At 40.4% G+C, this 26,409-nt stretch overlaps 1 protein-coding gene across 2 annotated transcripts in view; it reads right to left on the bottom strand.

The window, feature by feature from the left end:
- Positions 1-567: 567 nt before the first annotated feature.
- Positions 568-26,409, bottom strand: part of TMEM164 (transmembrane protein 164) — a 31,693-nt gene continuing 5,851 nt past the window's right edge. For both annotated transcript variants that reach the window (XM_065846405.2, XM_065846404.2), the window contains exons 3-7: positions 19,991-20,040; positions 18,533-18,599; positions 11,497-11,575; positions 6,693-6,793; positions 568-6,306 (exon numbers count right to left, since the gene is read on the bottom strand). In XM_065846405.2, coding sequence (XP_065702477.1) covers positions 6,100-6,306; positions 6,693-6,793; positions 11,497-11,575; positions 18,533-18,599; positions 19,991-20,040 — 504 coding nt within the window. In that variant the 3' untranslated portion in view covers positions 568-6,099. The remainder of the gene's footprint in view (positions 6,307-6,692; positions 6,794-11,496; positions 11,576-18,532; positions 18,600-19,990; positions 20,041-26,409) is intronic.

The following is a 26,409-nucleotide window of genomic DNA, read 5'->3' as shown; positions in this document are numbered from 1 at the left end:
TCTATTTAAATATATTTTTAATGACAACCAGGAACATTTCTGACGTGCATTAAAAGCACTGCGCTATCACCTATGGTAGGAGATGCTCTGAGTACCTTAATTACAGCGGCTTTCTGAACAAAGCTTTGGGCTGAAAACTTCTGCACGTGTTGTACGATTTCCTACAGAAGCGCTGGAGAACAGGAACTGATACTGGTTCCCCAGCTCTTTACCTGAAAGACATGGAACATTTAAACAGCCATTAAAGGATTTATGGCCGGCACTGAGGTCTGCCAGCAAACCCAGGCTTGGCTGGTGATGATGAGCAGATCAACAGGCACAGGTCCCACGGAAATGCCAACAGCTCCTAGAAATCCTCATTCCCACTTCGAGACTCACCCAGCAACACCAGAACCCCTGCTATCATCTGATGTGATGATCCGCTATCTAACATTAAAGCCCCTCTGTGACTCTTAACTGTTAATATTGAAGCGGGAAGTCAATTTTGCTTTTCTTACCTAGCTATAAAAAGTCTTAAGCAAAATAGGCTTAGTGCCTGGCACGATCAGAATGAAAACAAAACTACAGTTATGGATTAAAACGCATTTATTTGTTTTAATTCAAAGGTTTAACGACTATTCACCCAGTGATCTGGACTTAGGCCACAACGACAAAAAACCCCATCAGACCAAAATACAAAACAAAAAAAACCCCCAACCAGGTAGACAAATTACCCCCATCTGTAAATGTTACCTCATAACCAAATTTTAGCACATTAAAAAGTTTACAAAATTGATAGCATTCTTACAAATGATTCAGAAGGAACAGCAGGTGGCAGCTGAGCCTCTCCCGTCCGTCCCCGTGGGTGCCCGGAGAGCGCGGGTCCTGGCACAGCCTGGATGGGGCCGGGGGTGCTCTGCCCGCCGCATCCTCTGCAGCGTTGGGATCGTGACTCGCTGAACGCAGAAATCATTTTTAAAAAGTACAAAATTGACCCTGAATTAAAAATAAAACTGTTTAAAAAATAAAAGAAAACCCAGCTTGGCGTTGACTAAGTTACACTAAAAGCTGCAAGACGGGTTCACAGCAATAGCACTTTACGTACGGGACCACAGAAACCAACAGATTTGTTATGAGTCTTGTTACTGTAAAAATGAAAACATCAAAAGCTGACCTGTCTGTGTGTAGAAACCCTTTGCTTCCTAACAGAAGGGCTGACATACGCTCGCTTCCTCGGCTTTGGCCTTTCCAGAGCTTTGTTAACGATTAGCACTGATTCAATGCCTGAGAAGCCACCTCCAGTGAAAAAATTGCAACAGTGAGAAAAACAGTACATTTCTATTTTTCCATTAGCATAGGAAACAAATGCCTGTGGTTTAGATGCGAGACACAGGACGTGAAAGCAAACTACAGTAATTTAATGGTTTGCAAATAGCTATTTCTGAAAGGAAAATAGAATTGGACATTACAAGACATTATCATCAAATATACAGAAATATCAAAACCCTGATTGTGGCCAGAAACAGATGGATAAACCTACAGTGAGGTACTCTAGAATCTCCCATCTCCCAGTTCACAGGCAGCGGCTGCTCCAGCACAGGTGGGCTTTGCTCCCAGGCAGCTGAACCCAAACCACATCTAGGGCCGTGTTCACAGACTGTGCCTTCTCAGCGATTTATACAAGCTATTTTTCACACTTCAAAAGAATCAAGACACAAATTCTTTGGTGCTTAAATAGGAGGAAGTTAAAAAGATACAGCTCAAAGGCAGCACACAAGGTCTGAATGCTTGAAAGCAGCCCTGCCAGAGCCTTGGCACAACCAGCTCCGTACTCACAGGCTGCATCGCCAGATGTTTCCGTGGTGCAGAATTTCACCAGCTCACCTTCTGCTTTGGAGGACTGCTTACCCTAAGGCTGCATCCACAAACAAGTTTAGAGTAGTCACTAATGCTTTGTTTCTGCGTACAAATGGAGGCAAATTTAAACAGCCGCTCACTGGCAGAGTCATCAATCGCATCGCTCCTTGTTTCTTTTAAGTGCCCGCAGTGCTAAAAATCAGGAGAGTAGAGGGTGCAGACACCTTGATACATCCCACCCTCCCTGTGCAGCCTGGGCACCGGCGCTGCACCAGAATTTCTTCTGGTGTTGTGGCTGACCCGCTGTGGTCACCAGCGCAGGGTTAGGGACACTCAGCTGCGGCTGCCAGAACAGCCCGTCCGGGCACCTCCCGCGCTGCCCCAAAGCTGCTGCTCACGTTCTCACATCTCTTAGTGCTGTGGCAAATGATTTAGGGTCAGTTGACCAGGGAGAACCTGGACTCCCCTTGCAAATGCACCTTGCGCTGCAGCAATGTAAAAATCCCATCACCAAGTCCTGTGGAACAGCTTCAAGTTCTCTTGCTGTGGATTGTGTGAGAGAATGGCAGTCAGCCTTCAACGACAGCACTACAGTTTTGCTCCTTAATTTCCAGCATAAATAAGCATAAAAGCAACCAAAGAAATCATCTATACAGCATCGCTTCCTAATGAAATAAACCATTCAGAGAAAAGGAAATCAGCCTGTGCCAGGGAGGAGAATAACTGACCTGTATGGAGATGAAGCATTCTGCTTCCCATTCAAACAGCGTCCTGCACACTGAACAAGCTCTGTCTGATGTATATTCCAAACAGACACCCGAGACGGGTGAGGAACAGAGGACGTGATGTTCCAGGACATGAGCTTCCAAAGTTCGCTCCCTTTCTGACCTGTTCTGCGCCTTCTGCAAAGCTTGTGTCTCAAGCTATGCTGATGCAGTTTCTTGTGGCACCATACCATAAACCAAAATGAAACACCGAGTTTAAAAAGCCTTCATAAAGGGGCGAGGGGAGGGAATAATTTAACTTCTGGGCCCCTCACTACAAGAAAGACATGGAGGTATTGGATCACATCCAAAGAGCAACAGAGCTGGTGAGGGGCTGGAGCACAAGGGTGATGGGAGCAGCTGAGGGACCTGGGGGGTTCAGCTGGAGAACAGGAGCTGAGGGGAGACCTTCTGATCTCTGAACTGCCTGAAAGGAGCTTGGAGCTGGGGGGTCAGGCTCTGCTCCCCAGGAACAAGCACCAGGATGAGACGAAATGGCCTCAGTTGCACCAGAGGAGATTTAGACTGGATATTGGGGTAAATTTCTTTCCAGAAAGGGCTGTAGGGCATTAGAACAGGCTGCCCAGGGCAGTGGTGGAGTCACCATCCCTGGAGGGGTTAAAAGACACGTTCATGAGGTTCTCAAGGACATGGTTTAATGCTGGACTCAGCAGTGTTAGGTTAATGGTTGGACTCGATGATCTTGAGGGTCTTTTCCAACCTAAATGATTCTACTCTCCACCAGCTTTGTCGATATCATACAAGAAGCAAAGAAGCAACAGCTTACCGTCCCAGGTGAAGGCTCCGCTGCCTCCCGCCTGATCTGGCTGCACCATTCGGCTCTTACAGCAGCTCCAACGCTTCCAAAGTCCCTACTGAGTGCAGTTTCCCTCTCTACCTTGTTCCGTTAGCCATTTTAGCAACTTGAATTGGTATAGAAGAGTTCAACAAGCTCCACAACCTGCTCAACACCCCTCGTGTTGGCTGTACTTAACATTCCTGCTACTGAGTTTAAGTCGGTCAGAAGAGCTCACAAATTGTGCATCCCAAGCAAACAGTCCACTGTGAGTGAGACACCTGAGCTTATTTAAATGCTTCCGCAGTCTTAATTGACCAGAGGCAGCCAATGGGGGCAATTAGCAGCTGGTTTGTACTGGTTGAGAATGCCCTGATGCGTATGACTATAGATAGGAAATGTAGTTCGAAAACAAACACAAAAAAGAGCTGCTGCTTTCACATAACTCAGAAATTTTTCATGTAGCTGTGATATGCTGAAGAAAAAATAGGTTATTTTTTTTAAATAGTAATTAAAAAAATCATGGATAAGTAAAGTTAAGCAAATAATAATTCTAAATAACATTTGCAAAATTTGGCTAAAATCATTCTATTGTAATACGAAACATTCCTTCTGAACAGGACTGAATCCAAGATAAGGCATTTTGCCAAATTCTTAAGAAAATAAACCAACCCTGATACACATGACAGTGACCGTGGGCATGTTTCACTCAGCTACTCATAGCAGATGAAGTCTATTAATGGGGGCCATGCTTTTAGCATCCAGCGCTCTGCATCTCAGCAACATCCTCTGTTTCACCATAAAATACTGAATTGCTGAAATAAACAGCAAGAACTTCCATCAGTTCAGCAAAGTGTCTTCCACAGGCTGGCTCAGGCCTTCAACACTTTCTTTAGGCCCCACTCCAACACAAGCCCAGCTTTACTGAGCAGCAGCGAGACCACTTGATGGAATTCACCGTGTACTCAGACATTTGCAGGATCAGCAACTGGTCCTTAGCGCTCTCTTGAGAAATATGATTAAAACCACAAGGAGCTGTCTAACTAAGCCTAGCTATACATGTTTGATGGACAGTTTAGGTCTATGCTGCACGTCCTCAAGTTGTGAGAGTACAGTATATTTATTCTGTATATCTATACACAGCAAGGCCTGGAAGAAAGCCAGAAACCGGTTTGTAAATCAGAGCCTGGGACAGTACATTTCTGATTGAGGTGGAGTAAAGATATCTGAAGTAGCCATTTGATCCCAAACCAATTAAAACAGCTATATTTAAAGGGGAAAAAAAAGCCAACCCCATCTCATTCTTACTTTTTGCTCCTTGAGGTATAAATGACTGTACCTTAACGTGAGGATACATCTGCAGGTGGCCCAGTTGGAGGAGGTATGATGGTTTTATCTTACAAGTCACAGCTTTGACAACACAATGAATCTATAAATTGCAATCAACTTCTGTACAATAAAATTCCCACAGCCCTGAAACACAACAGCCTGCAAAACAGACTCAGCGCTACCTATCTGGAGGAAGACACCCGAGATTTGCCATCGTTCTGCCCAACAGTTTCTCCTCTAGCCTCGGAACATTCGCACAGGTTCGCACAGTTTACTTGTTATTATTCTGCCTATCTGCACCCTCTTCTCCAAAAGACACGTTGACAGGAAGATTTAGTCATACAAGGAAATTGGAACACTTCCTTTTCAGGAGAGGCCTGCACTGATTTGACATTCCATTTTCTATCTGTATTTAAAATCAGTGCACAGAATGTATTAGAGCTGTAGAAGGAGAACACGGGTTCATTTTGTTTCTTCACTAACCACTCTATTGAGTGACAACCAGTCTAGAACAGAGGAGGAATGTTTCAAAATCTAGTAAGTAAAGAAGAAAACTGCTGTCTACACATTGGACTTCGTATCTCCACTCCCTCTCCAGTCTAAGTGAAGTGAAAACAACATTCTGTTCAAAGTCAGAACAGTGGATGAAATATCTTGCCGTAGCTTATGCATATCATGGGCTTCTGAAATTATTTCAACGTGGTGTTTTTCTACCATCTCCAAAGCATCAAGATCTGATGGGACTTGGCCAGATAGATATTTGTTCACAGCAGCTTAGAAATTAAGTAGTTGATTAAAATTCTAAGGAGTTATTGTTCCCCAACATTTTCAACCAGCTTAAAGAAAATACAGTAGAACCTTTTGCACTTAGGGCTGGGAGTCTCAGTGTACAGCGTTTCGCTGGGACCGTTTTGCAACATTCAAGTGCTAGGAGTTGTGCCAGGACGACGCACTTCAGCGTGTGCTCTGTTCACAGCAGTGGAGAGCTGTAACTCAGCTTTATTCCCTGTCCTATGATCTACGTGTACTTATATTTAATGGAAAATAAGTCAAAACAAGGTAGCACCATCACGCTCTTTGCTGGAATGTGGACAGATCCTGGCCTAATTTTAAACAGTGGCTTAGCAAGATTCTACTGTAATCTACACAAAATGTATAAAACATGAACCTTTTGCAGAATAAGGCCACTAATTTTGCCACTGGCAATAGGCAGTGAGAAACAGCAGTTAAAAAAACCCTCACTTGATTACAGAGGTGTTTTTGAGGCAATAAACTGTGGGGAGAAGTCTAAACGCATTGTGCTCTCAGCCCTCCTCTTTGTTTTCCAGTAGAAGTGTCTTGGATTCCTGTACGTACCGCTCTGCGGGGAGAATTTCAGTCTATTTTCTTAGCCGGGAGTCTAAGCAAGTCCAGGGTACACCTAAAGGCGGGGACAGCGCTGTAGTACAGCAGGATTACCAGCTTCCCGTGAGCCATGGTCATGACAGTCTGGTGTCCGGACGCCCAGATTCGATACCAGGGCCCGTAGAAAGGATCTGAGATGGCGGGACACAGCATGTTGTTCAAATTCACTTCCGTAGCCTGAGAAAGTGACAACATACGTATAAATTAACAGTATTTTCGGGTTGCGCCGATTCAGACGCCTAAAATGGTAATTCTGAAATTACCATAATAATAAAAAATGTTTAGGTGCCGATCTTCATTCCACACAAGCTTCCAGAAGGAAAGCGGATCCAAATTCAGTTGTGCATTTAACAGATGGATTTCCGCAGGTACATAACAAATTTATGAAATATTTTATCGATACTTGTGCAAGGCGAGATGCAAATGCCCACTGGAACACGCAATTAAAAATTTGCATGCAAGTACTCTTATCCATATATATCTGGACACTTTGAAAAACCAGTCAGTGTTCTTACTTCGAATGCATTTGCGAACTATCCATTTGTTAACCTGTATTTACTTACCAGTCCCAGAATCTGCAAGATGCTAAAATGATACACAAACATAAACCCCGTGGATAAAAGAGCCCACCAGAAATTGCAGAGTGGTTCTGGAGTGTAGATACCTTGAAAAGAGAGGAACACATCAATATTCCAGCTGTATTGCTGTGTCCATCCAACACCCATGAATAACCCTCTCTCTTCAGTTAATGTCAGGGCATCAGCTTTAGCTGGTAACTCCTCAATACCATTACAGTGATTAATATTCCAGAGCCTTATTTCTTACCTGGAGCATCCTGATCAGTTTTTCCCTCCTCCTGGTCCAGCAGGAAGATGTTACACCTCATTAAGTTTGCTGGTTTTTCACCAACACCAGTGATTTTTACCTCATTTTTCCTTCTACCACAGAAGTGCCACATGACTTTGAAATATTGTAATAGTGCACAATGCATTTTTAAAAATAAGGTTATTTATATTTAAACACCAGCTTCTTATGGGAGCTATGGCTTCAGCACACACAGAGCTCACCTAGGGATTGGCAGTTCCAGCACAGGGCTGCATGAGAACACAACCTAATTGCCACTTCTTAATTTTATGGTTGTTTAACTATTCAAAACTTGCATCAATAACGCCCAGGAACAGAAGAGCTGTATGAAGTACTCAATCCATTAACGACAGGCTGTGCTCTTAAATGAACTCTGCTCTGGAGATATTTTCACTACAAACAATGTTATAATCAGTAGATATCACAGTTAGGTAAATATTTTTTCCCTTCAAATGATGACTCAGATATCACATTATTCCTGGGTTCACCTTTCTCTCTCCTCCTGAAACTGGGTTTTGTCGTTTTACTGACAAAACACAAAGTCACGTAGTCTAGAATGTACCAAGGAAACTGGATCTAATAAAAGCGCCCTTAAATACAAGACTATTTTTGGAATTGAATACTCAAACATCATATGGTGAGAAGAAAAAACAGTTTACAGAGTTCTCAAGATGCTTCCTAGCAGACCTGAAAATTTCAGTGCAAGATATGGAAAAACAGTTATTTTCCTTATGACTTTAATGACTTGATCTAGGGACACAAAAGAAGAAGATGCACAATGCCACGTGGCTCAGCTGCTATGAGAAGTAGAGTTCCAGATAATTATAAAAACACAATGGCTTTTTTTATCTGCCTTTGTCTGCTGTCTGCCCCATTAGATATGATTAAATATTGGAAGATGTGTCAGAAAAGCTATAATCCAGAGACCTGGATATCTGGGGGGATTTAGAGTGCAGGTAGCATATAAACACTAGACCAGACAGGAGAACCCAACCGTGGGACACGAGCAGAGGGAGAAAGCAGTCATTGAAAGGCTGAGGGAACTGCACAAGATGACAAAAGAGATCGGTGCCATAACTTGGCTCTCAACCCAAGCTTCTCATGTCCAGCCTCAATCCAGTCAGGGAATCACGTTTCACAAGTCACAGGGGAACGCTGCTCAGGTTCCTCCAGCACAGAATCTCTCACTGCTACAACCTCCCTCCGTTGCAAAGTTTAAAAAATTACATTAGCGACTCCCTGGAGACTTTTGATCTCGCCGTATCATAGAAAAATCCCTCCTTGCTAGACTTTGCACTCCTGAAAATAACAGTGTGATTTTTCAGCTGTAGCATTACTTGGACATCACGGGACAAAAAGGAAATGATGACCTTCACACAAAAATATTTCAGAGCATTCCAGATTCCCAGGTGTGCTCTGGGAAACTCATTTTAAATTAATGCCTAGGATATTTTCTGTACATTTCTCATTAGATAAATAATCACTATAGATCTGATTACAGTCCTGCTCTTTGACAGATGACTGGTTAACGGAGCAGTGCAGGCTGTTTTCTGTCACCAGAAACAAACAGGACAACTGAGACCCAGCGGAGTGGTTGTCTGAATGGCCTGTGTTGGCTTTGGGACGAGCTGCTTACATAGGAAATACATTTCAATAGGTAGCAATGAGTTTCACTCTATTCACAGGCCAATTCTTACATGTTAAGCACTTTCCAAAATGTAATCCGACTGCCAATCTGGCACTATTCACATTCTCAAAAATACTCAGGGCCCAGACAGCTGAGTGTTCAAATGAGGGTCATCCAAGTAGGCTGGAGATTTGCTCTTGTGTTGAAATAGCACAGCAGTGACTACTTCAGTTTAAATTAAACTTCATTATTTCAATAGCATTGATAGGAAGGATTGCACATAGACTGAAGAGTTTGGGGTTCCTCATCTGCTTCTGCAACACGAATCTGTGGGCCTTGCACATGCCATCTGGTTAAGTTTGCTGTCTAGGAGATGGAAGCATGGCTTTAAAGATCAACAAAGAGACTCGAATTCTTTTGCACTGCTTCCTCCCCGCCCAATGGCTTGTGCTAGTGTTCTTATGAATCATTTTTCATTTAAAGTTCTCAAAGGATAGGCTTGTAAAAATTTAAATGCAACTTAATAGAAAGTAATATTTCTGTGAAAATATAATGCAGGAGAAAATTACTCCTCTGTTTGAATTAGAGCCTAAATATAATACATTCTTTCAGTTTAGTAGGGTGTTAACATAATGTCTATTTCCTAATGAATGTCTTGCTTTCATTCCCACTACATTCAATAGAGCTTTGCCAGTTTTCCAGCCCAGAACACTCTCCTTCAGTGGTCTCGCAATTACAGGTAAACCTGATTAATCCAAAACTCAGGGCAACTATTACAATTCCTTCATATTCAAGCCTATAAAAATGCAAGGGCTAATTGATTTCCGTTTTATTTGCCTTGGTCAACGAGTTAATTCTGGCAGCGCGGCCTGCTGAGCCAGCCTAGAGACCAAACTTCCCTTCCAGGGGAAAACAGGAACAATGTTCTCAGGAGGACAAGCCTGAAAAGCACTGTTTCCCCCACAGCTGCTCTGAATTCTGTGTAGATCCCAAAATACTACCTGATGCCAGGGGATTTCCATTTCCCTGCATGCAGCTACTGCCATCAGAATCAGCTCAGACAGGGCTTATATTCCCTGCTGCTCTCAGAAACTATTCTTCATATTCCTTACAGAAATAGCAGCAGTTCTTCTACTCAGTACTTTAAAAAATGACAAAATATACACAAAACTGTTTAGGCCAAGTATTTTTCCTTCAAAAATCATGCATCAGGTCTCCTATGGCCCCAGCCATAACTACCGCAAAACTCCACGGGCGTTTTGCTAACGAGGAATTACAGTCGGGCAGGTGATCAGGAGCCAACTGCGAAGAATTGAACAGTTATTGGATACACAGCCTACGGCAATCTCCATTGATCCTCAGCCAACTAAGTTCTGTTAGAAATGTCAGTGCTATCATCTCAACATTAGATGGCGGCAAATGCTGGTAAATAAAGGGCAAACACTTGGAAAAGGGCACCAGGGTGACAACTGTAAGACACAAAGCCCTACAAACTATAGGCATGGTCCTATCAGCCCCAGAAAACAGGTACTGAAGAACCCAGAGAAGCTTTGCTTCAAAACAACCAAAACAACAAACCAACCTACAAAAATCAAAGGAACACATAAGGTGACATTCAAGGGCAAACTTTAAAGCCAATTAAATACACAAAATGATGTTAAGTGGGAACTTCAAGGCCACCAAAAGAGGTGATTTAACGAGACCACGAGAGCTCGGTTTGTCATTGCCTACACTGCATGGCTGTTTGCACTGTCCCCCCTTCCCACTTCTGCACTGATTGTGTAACTTCTACAACTATACTGCACTTTAGCATTATTTGCCAGAAACTGAAGCTATCCAAAATGGGTTAAAATTAAATGTGGCCTGCATACTTCTCTGCTAAGAGAAACAAAAAGAATGATCTTCCGAAGTATGGTAATTCTCTTTTTCCTTTGGATCATTTTTATTTAGTTTCACTCAGCAGCAAAAACCAAAAAGGTTACAAATCTATAGTGAAATAAGGATTATAAGTGACTGCTGGTATAAAACCCAAAAGATTCACCGCAATGGAAGAGGCTGACTGTGGTTCTGAGCGTTTGCTAAATTGTATCCCACTGCTTGACATCACATTCTCAGGGTTTTCGTTACAGGTTACTGAGCATCTGGACCATAAATTATCATCTTTTATTTCCTGGATGAAACAATTCTGGTCTGTTAGGAACGCAGCTGGAGGCCCATCAACACTAGAGGGGGGCAGAGCATCACACCAGATGAACACACACCGCTCCCTTCTAACGAGCGGCGATTAGAAAAATCACTGCCAGTGGAACAGTTTGGGATTCCCAGACTTACCCAACTATTATAGTACAAGTGATTGGAACACAGTATTAACAATGTTGCTAGAAGAGATAACAAGCAAGCATTTCACTAATATGTGCCACTACATTTCATTAGAGCTTCAGAATTTCAGGATTTTATCTAACTAGTCAATTAATATTTACATGGGGTATAATGATAATTTTTTCCAGCTCATTTTAAGTTGCAGTACTTCAAGAGACAATGCAGGAAGGCAAAGTCTTAAAAATGCACCCCACCACCAGCTTGGAACACTTGAAGACAGCAGAGATGCTACTCAAGACAACAGTGCGAATTACGCCGATAGATTCTTGATATCCCTCTGGGCAAAAACTCACGTTTTTACTGCCATTTCGGTGCCTGGCAGAAGAAGTCTTTGTTACCCAGGTTACAACTCCGACATAACATCAGAAACTATTAAGTAAAAACACACTGCAAACTGGTAAAAAGGAGTAAGAGAAAAGCCTGCAGTAAGCATTTAAGCAGAGCTTTTTCATTGCGTGGGACCCATTCAACACGTAGAGACTGAATAGCCAACCTACCTCCTTTCCTCAGCAGATAGATGGGCACAACATAAAGCATCACGTGCTGGATGTAATAAATTTCCATTTCAAATGGAAGCTGTGGAGTAAGGAAAATATTTGTCAATGTTTTTCATCACTAACTGAATTACAAGAAACCATTTCCCGTATGACCCATGACAACCCCTTCAGTGCAGTTACTTCATCACCTGTGTATATTAACAAAGAGATGACATTAATGGTCGGCGCTTTGAAAGTGCACCTACCTGTACATGTTCCATCCCCCTGGCCACAAATGCAACACAGGGCTCCAAGCAGACAACTCGCAAAGCCAGGCAGGACAACGAAGAAGGAATAACCTAAGATTGCTCTTTTCCCTCTCTTAATTAGGATAACTTGCCAAGAACAACGCAAAACCCTCAAGTAATCAAACCAGAAACTAGATACACCCCATATGACAGAGTAGCCTATTTAGAGAGAAAAGATAATTGCTACCTTGTGAGTGACAGAACTCTATAAATGAGGTCTTCTATATAGAAAAGTATAGAAATAAATATATAAAAGTAATTACTGAGGAGGCCTGTGCAAAAATCAAAAGACCTGATTCACAGCAATCTGCATGCACGTGTGAAATTACTAAGCTTCACCCAATATAAAATAAAATATAAAACAACCAATATTTTATTGGTTTTAAAGAGAAGCTGCAGAAGGACGTATGTAAACAAGTTACCAGTGAGTAGTAAATCAGGTATTTCTCACCTGCTGACAGCTTTTTGGGAAATGACAATTAGTCACTTGTGTGTTTATTTGATTTCATGTTAATTCTTAGAGAACTCAGACACATGGTGCTAAAAATAACTTGAACCACAGCTCTGTGTTTAATTTGAGCCCCTTAATCGAGACCCAACTAATTCTAGCTCTTTATCAGCTAGAAAAGGTGATGCACTCTCAAAGTTATTCCCAGCTGTAAACACCTTTGCCTACACCTATTTGCTAAACTACAGCAGCACATCTAAAACCAAACAGCAGCAGAAAATATTCAGCCTCAAAATTCAGAATTGAGCTTCTTGCTGCAGCTCACTGACAAAGCTGAAATAACACCAGGCAAGTAGGAAATCTCACAGGAGTAACACAAAGCCTTGGTTCAAATGCGGACTCGTTCTATCATTCTACAGGCTAAAGAGAATCGAGACGCAAGTCCCACCACTGCGGTTTGTCTGCTGGGAAGGAAAGACAAAAAAACCCCCAAAACCTTCCTTTTCTATTATTGTTCTGAGCCACTGAAGTCACAGTATTGAAACAGAACATTACAAAAATATCTACATCACCAGAAGTTAAGAGAGGCTGAAACAGAGTTGGGTTTTCTTCCTAAATAGGAGTCAATCAACAACTGGTAATTAATATAGTGATCTTTTAAATTCAACAATAATTCTTACATCCTGTTTTAAATCTCAAAGATGCTAAAGCCAACAGCTGGATTCTGCCAGTCCTGGCATCCCCAGCCAAACGCTCACAATGTCCCGATGGCAACCTCAGCCAACTCTTGAAAGACCAAGCTAAAACAACCTTCCATACCATCTGCTGGGTTATTTTCTTCCAAGTACTCTGTACCAAAACATAAACCCAAGCAAGACGATAGCATGCAAAAGCAAGAACTTCAGGGAAGTTGAGATTTCTTGAATCTAAACCTTTTCTGCTGTCGCGTGTTGAAAGACACAGAGATCAAAGTGAGGCACTCAAAATTATTTGGGAAGAGGTGAAAGCAGTTTTCTGAACTGGAACAGGCACACTTCATAAACAAGAGCTCCTGAGATAAAGAACACAACGTGAGGCACTTACTCCTGCCAAGGAGCATTCTCCATTTAGTATCTGTGGTTTCAAAAGAGCTTCTACGCTGGCTGAGTTGTGAGGGCCGTTACACAAACACGACGCTCAGGACACTTCTGAGAACACAGTAACAGTTGTTTTGCTGCAGTAGCCTTGACAATATTTTGTGTGTGTGTAAAACAAAACATCTTTTTTTCCCCTATAAAAGGTTGCTTGTTCTGAAGCCTGGTGAGTTCCGCGAGTGCATTTCCTGGTACAGAGCTGCAAAAGCAGAACTTCTGTAGAGCCAAGCACTCAAGTTGTACAGCCAGGCTACGAAAAACGCAGAGAACAAACACTAAAGATGAACCATAAAGTCGCACTGAGCAACTGACTCACCTACCTCTAAAGATCAAGTCTATAAACTGTTCTATCAATAAAACACTCACAAATAGCACACAGGTAGCATTTACATGCAAAGAGAAATGGCACGTGGAGGTCAAAGGGATCACCCACCAGGATTTAAAGAATTTCTTTGTGAATACAAGTAAGCACTTCGGCAAGTGGTAAAGTTTGAAAAAATTTTAAAAAATTAAAAAAAAAAAAATCAAAGTAACACTCACAGAGCAAAGTCAAACTATTGAGCTGGTCCCTCTAATAATATTTGACCATAATCACCCATGAAGGCCACGTGTATTATAAACCAGACTCCAACTATCTCCACGGGCCCCACGGGACCTGTCCTCTCCTGTCAGATGCCACGGTGGAATCCCAGCAGCATTTCCGCCAGAACAAACCAATGATGTTCATGGCACACTATCTTCAACCACACCAAACTCCTGTCTCCCTTGCCAGCATCACTTCTCCTGCTTTTCATCTTGTTTCACTTACTCGGAATCTTAAAACAATTAATCGTACAACACAAAAGGGCAACTTACCTATTTCTTCCACTAACATATATTTCAGGCTCCCTTAACAGCATAAATGAATACAGAGAGTAGGTTACAGTAGGTCATTTTTTCTCTTTTAAAGATTCTTACTTGTGGCAAAGCACATCTGCTTCAGCAATTCATTGGTATTAACGCTGGTATAAAATCATCCACATTTCAAACCACACCAAACTCTTACTGACATTCACAGTTCTTCTAACATACAAGATCAAAGCATGCTAACGAAGTACTCTGGAAATAAATATTCAGACTTCTTAGACTTTGTAATGAAGTTTTTTTAGAATATAAATGATGTTTTGTCCTCTTCTGACAGTAGCACTCCTCCCTCCGTTAATTATTGATACCTTGGCCTTACATTTGCAAGAAGAGCTCAAGCACCATGCTGTGCAGGAGTTCTTCCTCCATCGCCCTCCCCAAAGACCGTGGAGTACGGCAGAAGAGGGAACAGAAGGAATTCAGCTCCCAAACTCTGGACTTTTCCAAAGAGCACCCATCATAAAGCCCAGTAAATGTCAAATGTCATTCTGTACGTTATCAGTGCTTTGAGTATTTGACTAGCGCTGTATTTGATGTTTACTGTGTCCCATAAAACAGCACGGCTGTCTTCTGGTCACGCAATGTGGTTACACAAACCAGCTACGCTAATGATGCAACGGGCACAATCGGGCACTTGTAGAGTCAAGTTTAAAAACAGGAATTATACGAGGTAAATAACACCAATTTCGGCAACAGCATTTTTCCAGTTCCTCTAGAGATAATATTAGGGCTCCTTACCACCACCAGCAGAACGTAGATTGACATTATCAAATAAAAGTGTGATTGTAGACTCGACTTAGACATTCATACCCTTTTAACGAGCATAGCACAGGTAACTGCTGAAAGATGCAGAAACCTGGGCCTTAGCGCCTACAGCAACCAAAGCACAATCTCACAAGAGCCCCAATGTGCAAGTGTTCCGGTATTTTCCTGTGCCAGTTTAGGTATGACATAATGTGCTACCATAATGATTCCATCCTGCTGTGCAGGCACGGGCACTTCAGGCAAACTATGTGGTACACTGAATTATTACCTTAATAGTCAACAGAAATACTGTCGGCAACGATCAGAGGCGCTACACAGAGTGCACTGTAAGTACTGCCCAGAGTATGATTCTGCTCCTAAACCAGATTTAGAATGCATACCTCTCAAGCCAAATAGTTCTAATAATAGAATATAGCAGCTTCTGGAAATATTAAAACTGCACCATCTCAGCTGCGTGAGCAGGGACTGCAAGTCCAACACCTCTGGGACACGGCCTTTTTTTTTTTTTACTTTATCTATATCAACATTTTCAGGACATCATCTTGCAAAAAACCCACTTTTAAACCAGCAGAAAGAGTTTCCTTTAAAATTTAACTAATGCAATAAGAAAGTTCAAAACAGTTACTCTGCAAACATTGGAAGGCTTTGCGGTAGTTGGATGAATTTTCTCTCATAGCTGGGTTATCAGAACCTACCCTGTCCTCCATAGAATATAAATACAGAGTAAAAAGAAATCTTTCTATTCCTGTGTATCTTCTTATACCTTTCCAGGCTCCCATTTGGGAACCCAACAATCTGATTCCCTTACCATCCTCTTCTCTGCTTACTTAAAGGTCATGGACGTTTTCGCTATGTTCTGGTGAATTATTAATGCTGACCAACACTTATTTGCATCATGAGAAAGGAATGAAATTAGGAGAGAAAATTAAAATACCCTTTATTTATGAAAGGGCAATAAGAACTCACAAACATTAACTGAATAAGAAACAAACTGTTCTGTCTTTATCCAATGACTATTCCAAAGCACAAAAGTTAACTCCATCAGCACACTGTAAATAATTTTGCAAATCTGGAATATTTAGTTGCCAAATAAATACAAGTGGGCGCATCTGCTGCTCAAGATAATTAATTGTTAATTGTTGGCACCTCGACACCATGCCCGGACAAGGTATTTTCTTGGAAAGAACAGAATAGAAATGGAAAATGTCAAATTACGCTACAACTCCCAAAAAAACTAGTTTTCAGGATAATTTAGCATTGAATGGTATATACAAAAAGAATACTGACAGTGCATTAAGCAATGTAATTGGTAGCAAAAAGACGTGACCCTACCAGAGTGAACCACAAAGTGTTGTAAGAGGTGTTCTGGAAATGACTAAATACAAAACACAGCCCTGCAACAGCTGCTGGGAAGAAAATTAACAGGACAACATTACAACCGCTTACAGAAGTCACTAAATCTACAAAATGTTTGTATGAAGCATGCACGCACTAAAAATATATGTCTTAAAATACCATAAAAGAGAAATTAAAAAGCCGAGGAATAGAGACACAACAATTCTTGACAGAATCAAAGCTTTTTCACTTAGATACTACAAACCAGAGCATGCAGTATGGACACAATTATTGTGATTTTTTTAACTTGCTACTAGGTTTTAAGAAGCATTTCTGGCTTTCAGGACAGTGTCAGTGCAAACAAGCGCAGTGGCAGTTGCAGAGCAGAATGTGCGTCTGCCACGAGGGAATCCGGGTCAAAGCAGCCGGGCCATAAAACATCACCCACATTATCCTGTGCCAGGAGAAATACTGAAAAGAGAACAGCCCACCAAGCAGCTGTTGGGCCAGAAATATCCTAAGTTGTATTTATTCCAAAAATATTTGCTCTTGGACATTATCCTTTGGCTCCTCTATCCCTAATTAAGGAACAAATTTTATGTAAGTAGTCTGTATTTTTCCTGTTTAATCACCACTGCCCCAATACAAATGAGATCTATGATAATGGCAGAGAAAATGCAAGCTAATGATTGATTAAATATTTCAGCATTTTGTCTTTAAAAGGTTACCCAGAAAAATAATTTTGTTATGCTAAAGTTTCTATTTATTTAAAAACTACATCGTCTGAAATACAAAATAAAACGAGCTCTCCTTAACAGGAAAAATCACTTGTTTTATCATTCGATGTCCCTGAAGCACTAACAGGTTTTATTAAAACGTATTTGCAAACTGCACATAAGCTGTCATAGTATGGAAAATAATGTATGTAGTTACCAGATTAGGAAGGGTAATGTAATTCTTGAAAGAACTCCAGGGTTACTATGCAACTTAATCCACTGAAATCTGAAAAAATATGATCCATCCTCTGTGCCCGTGCGTGTCATGCTGTATGGAAGATTATTTTTACCATGCAAAAGCCGACAGATGTATTATCCTCTCTCTAGTAACTAAACTGTGCCTCAGTCCAAAATTTTATAGTCTTAAAGAGGGGAGAAAAGAAACCATTTCCAAGCCAACAATAAAGCTGTCAGTTTTCAGGTCTCTTAGCTACCAGTGTGGCCAATCAACATAGCATATCATCCGTAAAGTTCAAAACAGATGTGGGTTTTTATAATTAATCTTATAAAGACAGTCAAGATTTGCAAACGGAGTAATGGAGTCTGAAGACCACAACAATTTTGTTACTAATATTAATTCCCATTTTGCATGGATACAGATAAGAGTACTTCATCCAGGCACCATAAACACGCGAGCAGATAAATTTAAGTGAACTCTGTCTTAAACCAGACATTTAAATAACTGCAGCAGCAGATTTCTGGAAATAAGTCAAATGACAAAAAATGAACAAGCATGTCGGCATATGTGCATATACACATAGACAGATACCCTCCTGTGCAGGCAAAACAGCTCTTAAAAATCCTCCTTGGAAATATTTCATGTGGCTCAGACTCAGAATGACGTTTCTAACCATTAACTCTCCATAGGTTTAAGAATCTTACCAGGCACAGCAACAGGGTAATTTTCCACCCAGGAGACAAGGGTTTTATAGCAGATTTGAAAAGCTGGATGGAAAAAAGAAACCTGCTCTGTCTAATCTGGGGGAGAGAGGGTGACAACCAACAAGAGTTGGCATTTTCCATGCCTGAGGAATCTCACATTTACATATAGTCTGAAAAACCTGAATTTTGAGCGCAGACCACAACACTAACCTATGAAAGCCTCTTCCAATGCCATTCTGCTTTGCCTCCATTGAAAAGCTAGGATGGAATTGATATGGGTTTTTTCTACTCTTAGAATACAGCAGTGTTAACTTTCCACATTGATTTATAAATACAAAACAGCACAAGATGGGTATTTCGGCTCCATTACAATGACCTGTACCAGGAACCTAAAGACTGGTAAAATGAGCTTTTAAAAAAATCATCAAAGCAAAGGTCTAACAACTTTGCAAAGAAAATCTTCTAGAATTAAAGGAAAAAGGAGGAGGAAAAGTCGAGTACACTCACCAGGCGTGTGTTAACAACAGGAAACAGCAATGCCAAGAGGGCCCCATTCAGCATATGCATCTGCAACCTTAGAAAAGGGATGTGATGTTATTTTCACAGATGAAAATAAAACGCAATGTTTTCACATATTTTATGTAGTATCTCTTCAATAAAAGGTAGGAAGAGATTTAAGAAGATTCTTTTGGGCTTGAATTTGAATAGAGCCACTGTTTAATGCAGTAACCAGATGCTGCTAAATGCAATAACCAAGACAAAAACATTTATTTAAATACACTCTTAAATGATTTCCTGAAGTAGGACTGCTTTCTATAATGAGCTTTGGATTCCTAGAAAGCCTGGACAGCCCATTTGTGTTAATCTTGTTCATGATGCAAGCCGCTAAATAGTTGGAATTTTGCTGTTTGTTTCTCTTTCAGAGCTTAAAATAGCATATTTGATTAAGGTCTTTACTCCTGTCTAGCTCTACAAAAGTACAGCTTCAAAGTCCCTTAAATAAATTTGGATGGAATCTGTAAGATGTCCCTTAAATAAAAGAAGAATTACATTTGTCAAAATGCAACAGCAAGCCCTAAGCAAAGAATAAGGAAGGGAAGTACTGTTACCATACTGTATTTTGTATAGATTTCAGACACCTTTTTCTGAACCACTGTTGCATCCCAAGAACAGAAAAATACTATCAGTACTGTTTCAGCCTTACTTCATGTAAGACAGAAGGTGAAGGAATGAACTCTCTCTACAACATCGCTTGTCATAAAACTGTTAGGAATGCAGAAGTAACTTGAGGGGAAAAAGGTTCAACAATTTCAAAACAGTTCCTCAAATGTAATTTACACGCTGTCAGGGTGCTAGAAAGGCTGGTCTGAAACACAACAAACGTTGCGGCCTCCACTCTGCAGCCGGTCTTCTGCAAATGCCCAGTAAATCCAGGATTTCCTGGCCACCAGACATACCTTTCGTGCTCTCTGTGGTTCCTAAGTTAGTAACAACACCCAATACTTTAGGAAAGGTTGCAGAGATCTGAGAAATACCCAAATCAACAAGAAGTTGCTTTCACCATTGACCTTATCTTCACAATTTTAAAACTAGACCCATACTGCACATATAGTCTTCAGTGAAGCCCAGATACTAATTTTTAGTGAGGATAATAAAAAGGTACGAGGCACATGACATAAATTACACAAGGCCATACGTTAATCTGTAGAAAGATGCCTGCGTTCTCATCTGTTATTGAGCTCATTCATGTTGTTAAACGAGCCCAAAACTGCCAGTACAACAGAACCGAGGGTAACGGGCTCAACACCCAAGATTTAAGCCCTGGCCCTTTTCAACGTGTTGTTTTTCACTCTAACCAAGACACCTTTCCAACTGGATATATATCTTCATATTTTATGACTTAAGCTGCGATTAATTTCTAAAATACATTATGCAGGTAGACAGATGGTCAGGAAGAGCCATTACCTGAAGAGAATCATCGCACTCCGACACGGCGGACAGGCAAGAAGGAAAATCTGAAATGTTAGAAAGAAAGTTAAATTAATGATCTCTTTTAGACTCCATTTTCTAGGCCTTTCTTTCCCAGAGCTGTATGTCACAAATAATTTTGAGCCAGAAGAACTTTTTACAGCAGAACTAGGAAAGACTGAAGATCTTGAACAAATTAAAAGGTGTCACATTACCTACATAGGAAAGGGTTTAAGTGGTATGAGCAGCATCTAGGGTTCGGCTTCTGCCAGTGCCTAAGAAACAAGGCAAATTCTAGCATATTTGATATTGTCTTTGTAAAAGGTCTCTCATAATTATAGCAGATTACTCTATTACCAACCATTTTACTACAGCAGCTCCTTTAGCCCTCAGTCCCAGTAAGGTCCTTGCTGAGCTATCGACCCAGTATTTACAGCAACAATAATTCACTTTAGCAGTGCAGGAGATCTCATGCGAGATGGGTGTCTATAAATGCCTCTTAATACTCCCCAAAATAAGGCTACCACGGGATCTGCTCTATGCAAAAGCTTAGTAAGCATCTTTAAATATGTCCGCTGCCACACTCAATAAAGCATTTTTAAAGTACTGTAAAAATTTCAGACAGTAAATAACTGAATACAATTGGAACAGCATGCTTGCTTTTCTTTACAGGCCATACTCCTGCCATAAATAGGAACCGATCTAAATTTTTATTGTTGATTTGCATCAATGTCCCATCTATAATTTAGAGGATAACCATCATCTTTTGATACTACTGTCCAAAACCTCTCAGAGCAACTGGAAATACTTTGTATCAGCACGTCTTATTCTAGATACAAGAGACTATTACAGAAGTGTTCAGTGATTAAAATCTCATTTTTTATATTGTCCATGGCTTCAAAGAAAAGACTTTGGCCTACTGTCTGCTAAGAATTATTTCACACAAAAAGGCATCATGCTTTTTACTGATGTTGCTACAATAAATACACCATAGATTATTTCACTGTCAACCTATGAAACAAATTATCATTAAATCACTCCGAGTGAGGACATTTGGAGAACGTGGTTGCTTTGTGGACAAGTCAGGCAATTCACCATTACTACAGGAACATGTTCTTGTCCGAATATCACCACTGAGAATAAAAAACAGCTAATATTCAAAAAGGATGGCATTGTTACGAAGATTGAGGTGGACGTACCAATCGAAAATACTTCACCACCACAGGCAAAGCAGAGAACAAGTTTCACAACTGCTTATTTTTACGTCAACTCTGATGCAAGAAACACAGTTTCAGGAAACGATGAGGGGGAAAAGAAATATTTAATATTTTTAAGCATGCAAGTCCCTCTGTTATGAGGGATCTTTCAGAAAATAAGTCTGACTCATTTTTTATGACAGTAGGGAAATCATAACTAGAATGTTTATGTTAAAACTTTCAGATGAGGGAAGAGATCTTCAGGTGCTTCAGCCTTACCAGTTTAATATCAAGCACTTTCTCTCTAAATATGTATATACTTTACCTAATAAATAAACCTCATCTTCTTAAACGGGATGTTTTACAAGATGTGCTCGTATCTGATGTTCAAAGAACTGTATCACTGACTAGATTCAAGCATTATTAAAAAATGTAATCATTCAGCTCAGAGTAATTAGCAGTCTTAAAATATCTAGTTCACAGCAGACAAGCTCACAAGCTCCAACACAAGTGTTCACATACTTATCCCATAATCATATTACATTTCACTGTCATACTGGAAATAAACCCTGTTGCCTTGCAGGAGGAAACAGTCACGCTCTACAAAGCTCGCCGTGTCGCATTGAATTAGCAGCACGGCTGTTTTCCTGCTGGAACTCTCGAGGTTCTCGGCGCCCGGGCCAGCACAGATGTTAAACCCGCTCTGCCGGCACATTGCAGAGCTCTGGGGCAGGCAGGACGGTGTATTTTAAAGCACACCCAACCAGGGTTCTCCTTGTTCAGGGTAGAATAGCTAAACTTTCCATTTAGAAGATATTTAAGAGACAACTTCAATGTCCCTCCTTATTCTGTCAGATCTGTTACCTCGTATATTTTCACGTTACAAACAAAAAGAAGGGAAAAGGATTTAACCAGAAATCCAAAATGTACAAAAGTAATTATTTTGAGAGGGGAAAAATAAGCTCTAAAATATACATTGTCTGACAGGCTGAATTCTGGCACAGTTCCGATCATTCCCTTCCCCTTTAACCTCTCTCTCTCAAGAAGAAAAAAGGCAGATTTAGAAAAGGGTTACAGAGGTGAACAAGAATGATCAAGGTCAGAACATTTTCCATACATGGATTGATTTAACACACTAACTCTTCAATCACTAAAATATTATACGATAGGCTAATGACAGTGACATAAAAAGAGGGTACAAAATCCTGAGTGGCCCTGAGGACACACATAGGTAAGAAGCTCTAGGTGGGGACAATACTGTGCGTCAGGACATCTCTGTTTCACCAGCACAGAACTAGAAGATTCTACAGTTGTTCTCAGGCAATCAGCTGCTATAAACTGCGAAGAAACTTGTAACACGCCAATGCACAAAGTGAAGCTCGGTTCAGCCTTGAGGATCCGGGTGAAAACAAACATCATAAATTCTTCATATTTGCTCTGCAAGACCACAAATATCATTGTCCATGCCCATATGTAAAGGGTAAGACACAGTGATAAGGTTAAGTGTATTTAACTGTACATGCGCAAACCATCCTTTTCGCCCACAATGGTTAAACATAAGGCAAGGAACATTCAAGCAGCTGGATAATTTAAAATATGTAGAAGACTTTGTTAATTACATCTCAAAATTACTTTTTTAAGTAAGTTCAAAACAACAACACTATCATTTATCAGAAACTAATGGTTTAACAACTTTATACAGCTTTCATTCAGCATCTAGGTATATGTTAGATGTTGAGTGCTTTTGTATAAACTATCAGCTCAGCACGGAACAGCCGTATCACTTAAAAGCCATCTGTTTGCCTTCTAAAAGGTAACTTTAAAACAAAAATCACAACTGTGGTTTGACAAGTTCAGACTCTCAGATCTGAAAAGAGAACAGAGATGAGAGATGTTACATTCTCAGTGCTAAACAGCAGCAATTTGAATGTATTTAATATTTTAGCATTAAAAAAATCACAGTTGTCAGACAGGTTCAGGGATTAACTAATGTGTCCTGTGGCATTGTTAGTCTACCATTAAGAATACTCATGATTCAAAGCAACATTGCTGGCAGAGCCTTAAGTAATACTGCAGTAAAAGTAGTTTGTGCTAAACAAACCATACTCTGGGAACATAAGAAGCTGCCGGTCCCTCTCTCCAACCTCCCAGTTTCCCAGTTCCACCCAGGGATTGCAGCAAGGTGAACAATTTCCACCTGATGTCTGGTAAATTATATATGTTCATTGTGACACTGTAGGTTGGTCTCCCCTTCCATGGGCTTAGTTTGTTTACTCGACAAACCTGTACTCGCCTCTTCCCTTCTACGGTCTTAGGTGAAAGATTTCTAGATTTCTCATATTTTAGATTAATTATTAACATAAGACTCAGGTCTTTCTATGTGTGCAGTAGCATTAGTTATCACATCTTAGGAATTAGAGTTTCAGAGAAAAAGTGTCACTGAGGTTATTTTTCTTCCTATCTGCACAAGCCCTTCACTAGCAGTGGGTTATTTCCTTCCCCACTCCTAACTTGGAGCCTCAGGAAAACTTGACAATCAACAACTTAAGTGGAGGTAGAAGAACAAAAAAGGCTGAATTTAAAAACACATTCAGAAGCCAAATTTGTTAAGGAAATTCAACTAGCACTGAATATAGATTAATTTGCATTTACATCTGACAGTGACAGTGTGGAAGCTTGTATGAGTTCACAATAGGATTCTCATGTACATATTCATATACATTCTGTTTTGTTACTTTTTCCCCAAGCATGACATTTCATATCAGTTTCCTGTGGAAGTACAACCATTGTAGAAATGTCCTGCTCTACTCTGCCTCAAGTTACCAACACCTTTTTCTTGTCACAGTTCACAATTCCTCCGTCTGTAGGATTTTACAACAAAAACTTGTAACCTCTAAAAACAGCAGGATAATAAATATCTAATAACTTTATAATTACAGATACTTTTTTGCCAAAGAAACAGAAACAGTAATACAATCCATAGAAAGCTAAAACACATAACATCACATTCCTGATAATTTAAGTTGGCATTTCACTAACTACCGAAGTATTAAAACATAAACGAATTAACTTGACACTAACAACTGGGCAATCTGGATAAATGTAAACCCTTATCACCCCTATCTCAAGCCCCGAGGAAGCGTCACAAGAAGCATGAGTCCCATTACACTCTTCACAGGTTTCAAATTCATGGTAAGAACTTGTTCTGGGTGCACAGTTCCAGTTGCTGCCGAAATGTGGCCGCTCTGCAGCCCCTGCAGAAAAACTCATCCTGTGATTAGGAGTGGAAACATTCACAGTGGTGTAAGGGAGACAACAAAGAGGGGTTTTTCTGAGTGGAAATCATTAGCTGGAAGTCATCCCGATCCCTGGAGTTTATAAGGTGTCCAGCACGGTTCCTGCTGCTGTTTGACTTAGTTCCCCGCGTCACTGAAGTTCCTAAAGGCCTCAGGCAGCTATTCCTGAAGCACCAGTTTAAGCTGCTACCAAACAACCTGTATGGAATGGTGTGTGAAACCGCTAAGTGGGTTACAAAATCCACCTCAAAATCTATTATAGCCAATGGTGATACATTACAACACAAAGGCCCCTCTCTCCATAACATATTGCTCAAGCTACATATGTTACACTTTGTTCGATATTTGCTTTAAATCTATGATGATCTAATCAAAACAAACCAATATATGCTTACCTAATTATTAATCTAATGACCTTTAGGATAATAACCCTCAGTGTCAATATTTGGGGCAAGAGAAAGTTAAGCTTTTTCTGCTAGAATTTCCAATCATTTGATTCCTACTGCTTTTAGAGAGTAAGATTACTTCTTGTCAGGTCCTCACTTTTTATATCCTTTTTTCCTAAGGATATACAGAATAAGGAGAGAATTACCAAAGTATGCATTCTATCCCCAAGCACAGTAGGCATTTCCAAATGCCAGAAACTTCAAAACAGAGGCTTAACCTAGAGCTTTAGACTCCAATTCCTCAACTAGAACACTCACTGGTGCCGTGACATGTTACCGTGATGTGATCCCTGTCACCTTGACTAAAGCACCCACATTTTCAGCTCAAGATAAAACATGTACTGGCCAAATCTTGTCTAAATTAAAGCAGCTGAACTGTAATCTTCAAACAAGGAAAACTGTGAATCACAGGATTAAGACACATTTGCTGTTCTTTTTATAAGAATCCTTGCCTTGCTTCATACTAATATTTCTCAATTTCTCCACTACATGCTGAGACTAACTAAAAATAAGCGCAGTGGCGAACAAACTATACACAGTGTTAAAATTATCACAGAAAAGCTTTTCCTCAGCTCAATAAGTAATTATGACATTAATTACAGTATCAGTTAAAGTCTCTCAACTTCAGTTGACAGCACTTTTTAAACACAACAACATAATTGCTTAAAAGTAGATTGTAACAATTAAGAAAAAATTGACAGTTATTGGAATCAAGGGTAGATTAAACTACACAAGCAAACCATGGGGTTTTTTTTAAAGCCAAACTAACAGTTCTGGATCATCCCAGGATAAAGGGACTGATGATCTGTCTCATGACCTGTCACTTCAGATCTATGGCCCTTGAGCTGCTCTCATCTTCCCACCAGTAAAACACACTCTTTTGCAAGAAATAAGGCTCACCACCAAGAAATACTGGCGCTTTCAGTGCTGTGATTGCTCTCCATCTGCCCTTTTTCACCACGTGCTATGATGAATTTCCTCTCTACAATCTGCTTTAAGAGGAATTATCACAAGTTAATTCGCAGTTGTAAAAAGAAAGACTTGTATTACACTCATCTAAAAATCGAGCTGCATACTTAACAAACCAGTATGTTTGCGAGCTGTGATTGTGCGCGTCTTCCACTTACGTGATGAATCTTATGCCTACCAGACAGCATTTCAGAGCACTGAAAGGACTGCTGACCTGCAACAACAGCCTCACGCACCTCCTAACATACTGATTTGGGAATAAAATCATACTATACTCCAAATACATAGCCTTGTTTTTCTGTTTTTTTTTTTTAAACAATCCTAAACATATCAAATTTTATTAAATCTCAGGTTTTTTGTATCTTCTGAAACCGAGTCCTGTCTCCTGAGGTGCTTTAAAAATTACAAGTTCTGCAGGTAGCAGTGTCAGGTTTTGGACACAAAAATTCTGTAGATAGAGTAAATACGCACACGTACAAAAAATATTTATAAGCTTACATTTGAAAAAT

Source organism: Patagioenas fasciata, chromosome 11 (assembly GCF_037038585.1).
Source record: "Patagioenas fasciata isolate bPatFas1 chromosome 11, bPatFas1.hap1, whole genome shotgun sequence".
NCBI classification, from domain to species: Eukaryota; Metazoa; Chordata; class Aves; order Columbiformes; family Columbidae; genus Patagioenas; species Patagioenas fasciata.
This window is presented reverse-complemented; position numbering and strand designations above follow the sequence as displayed.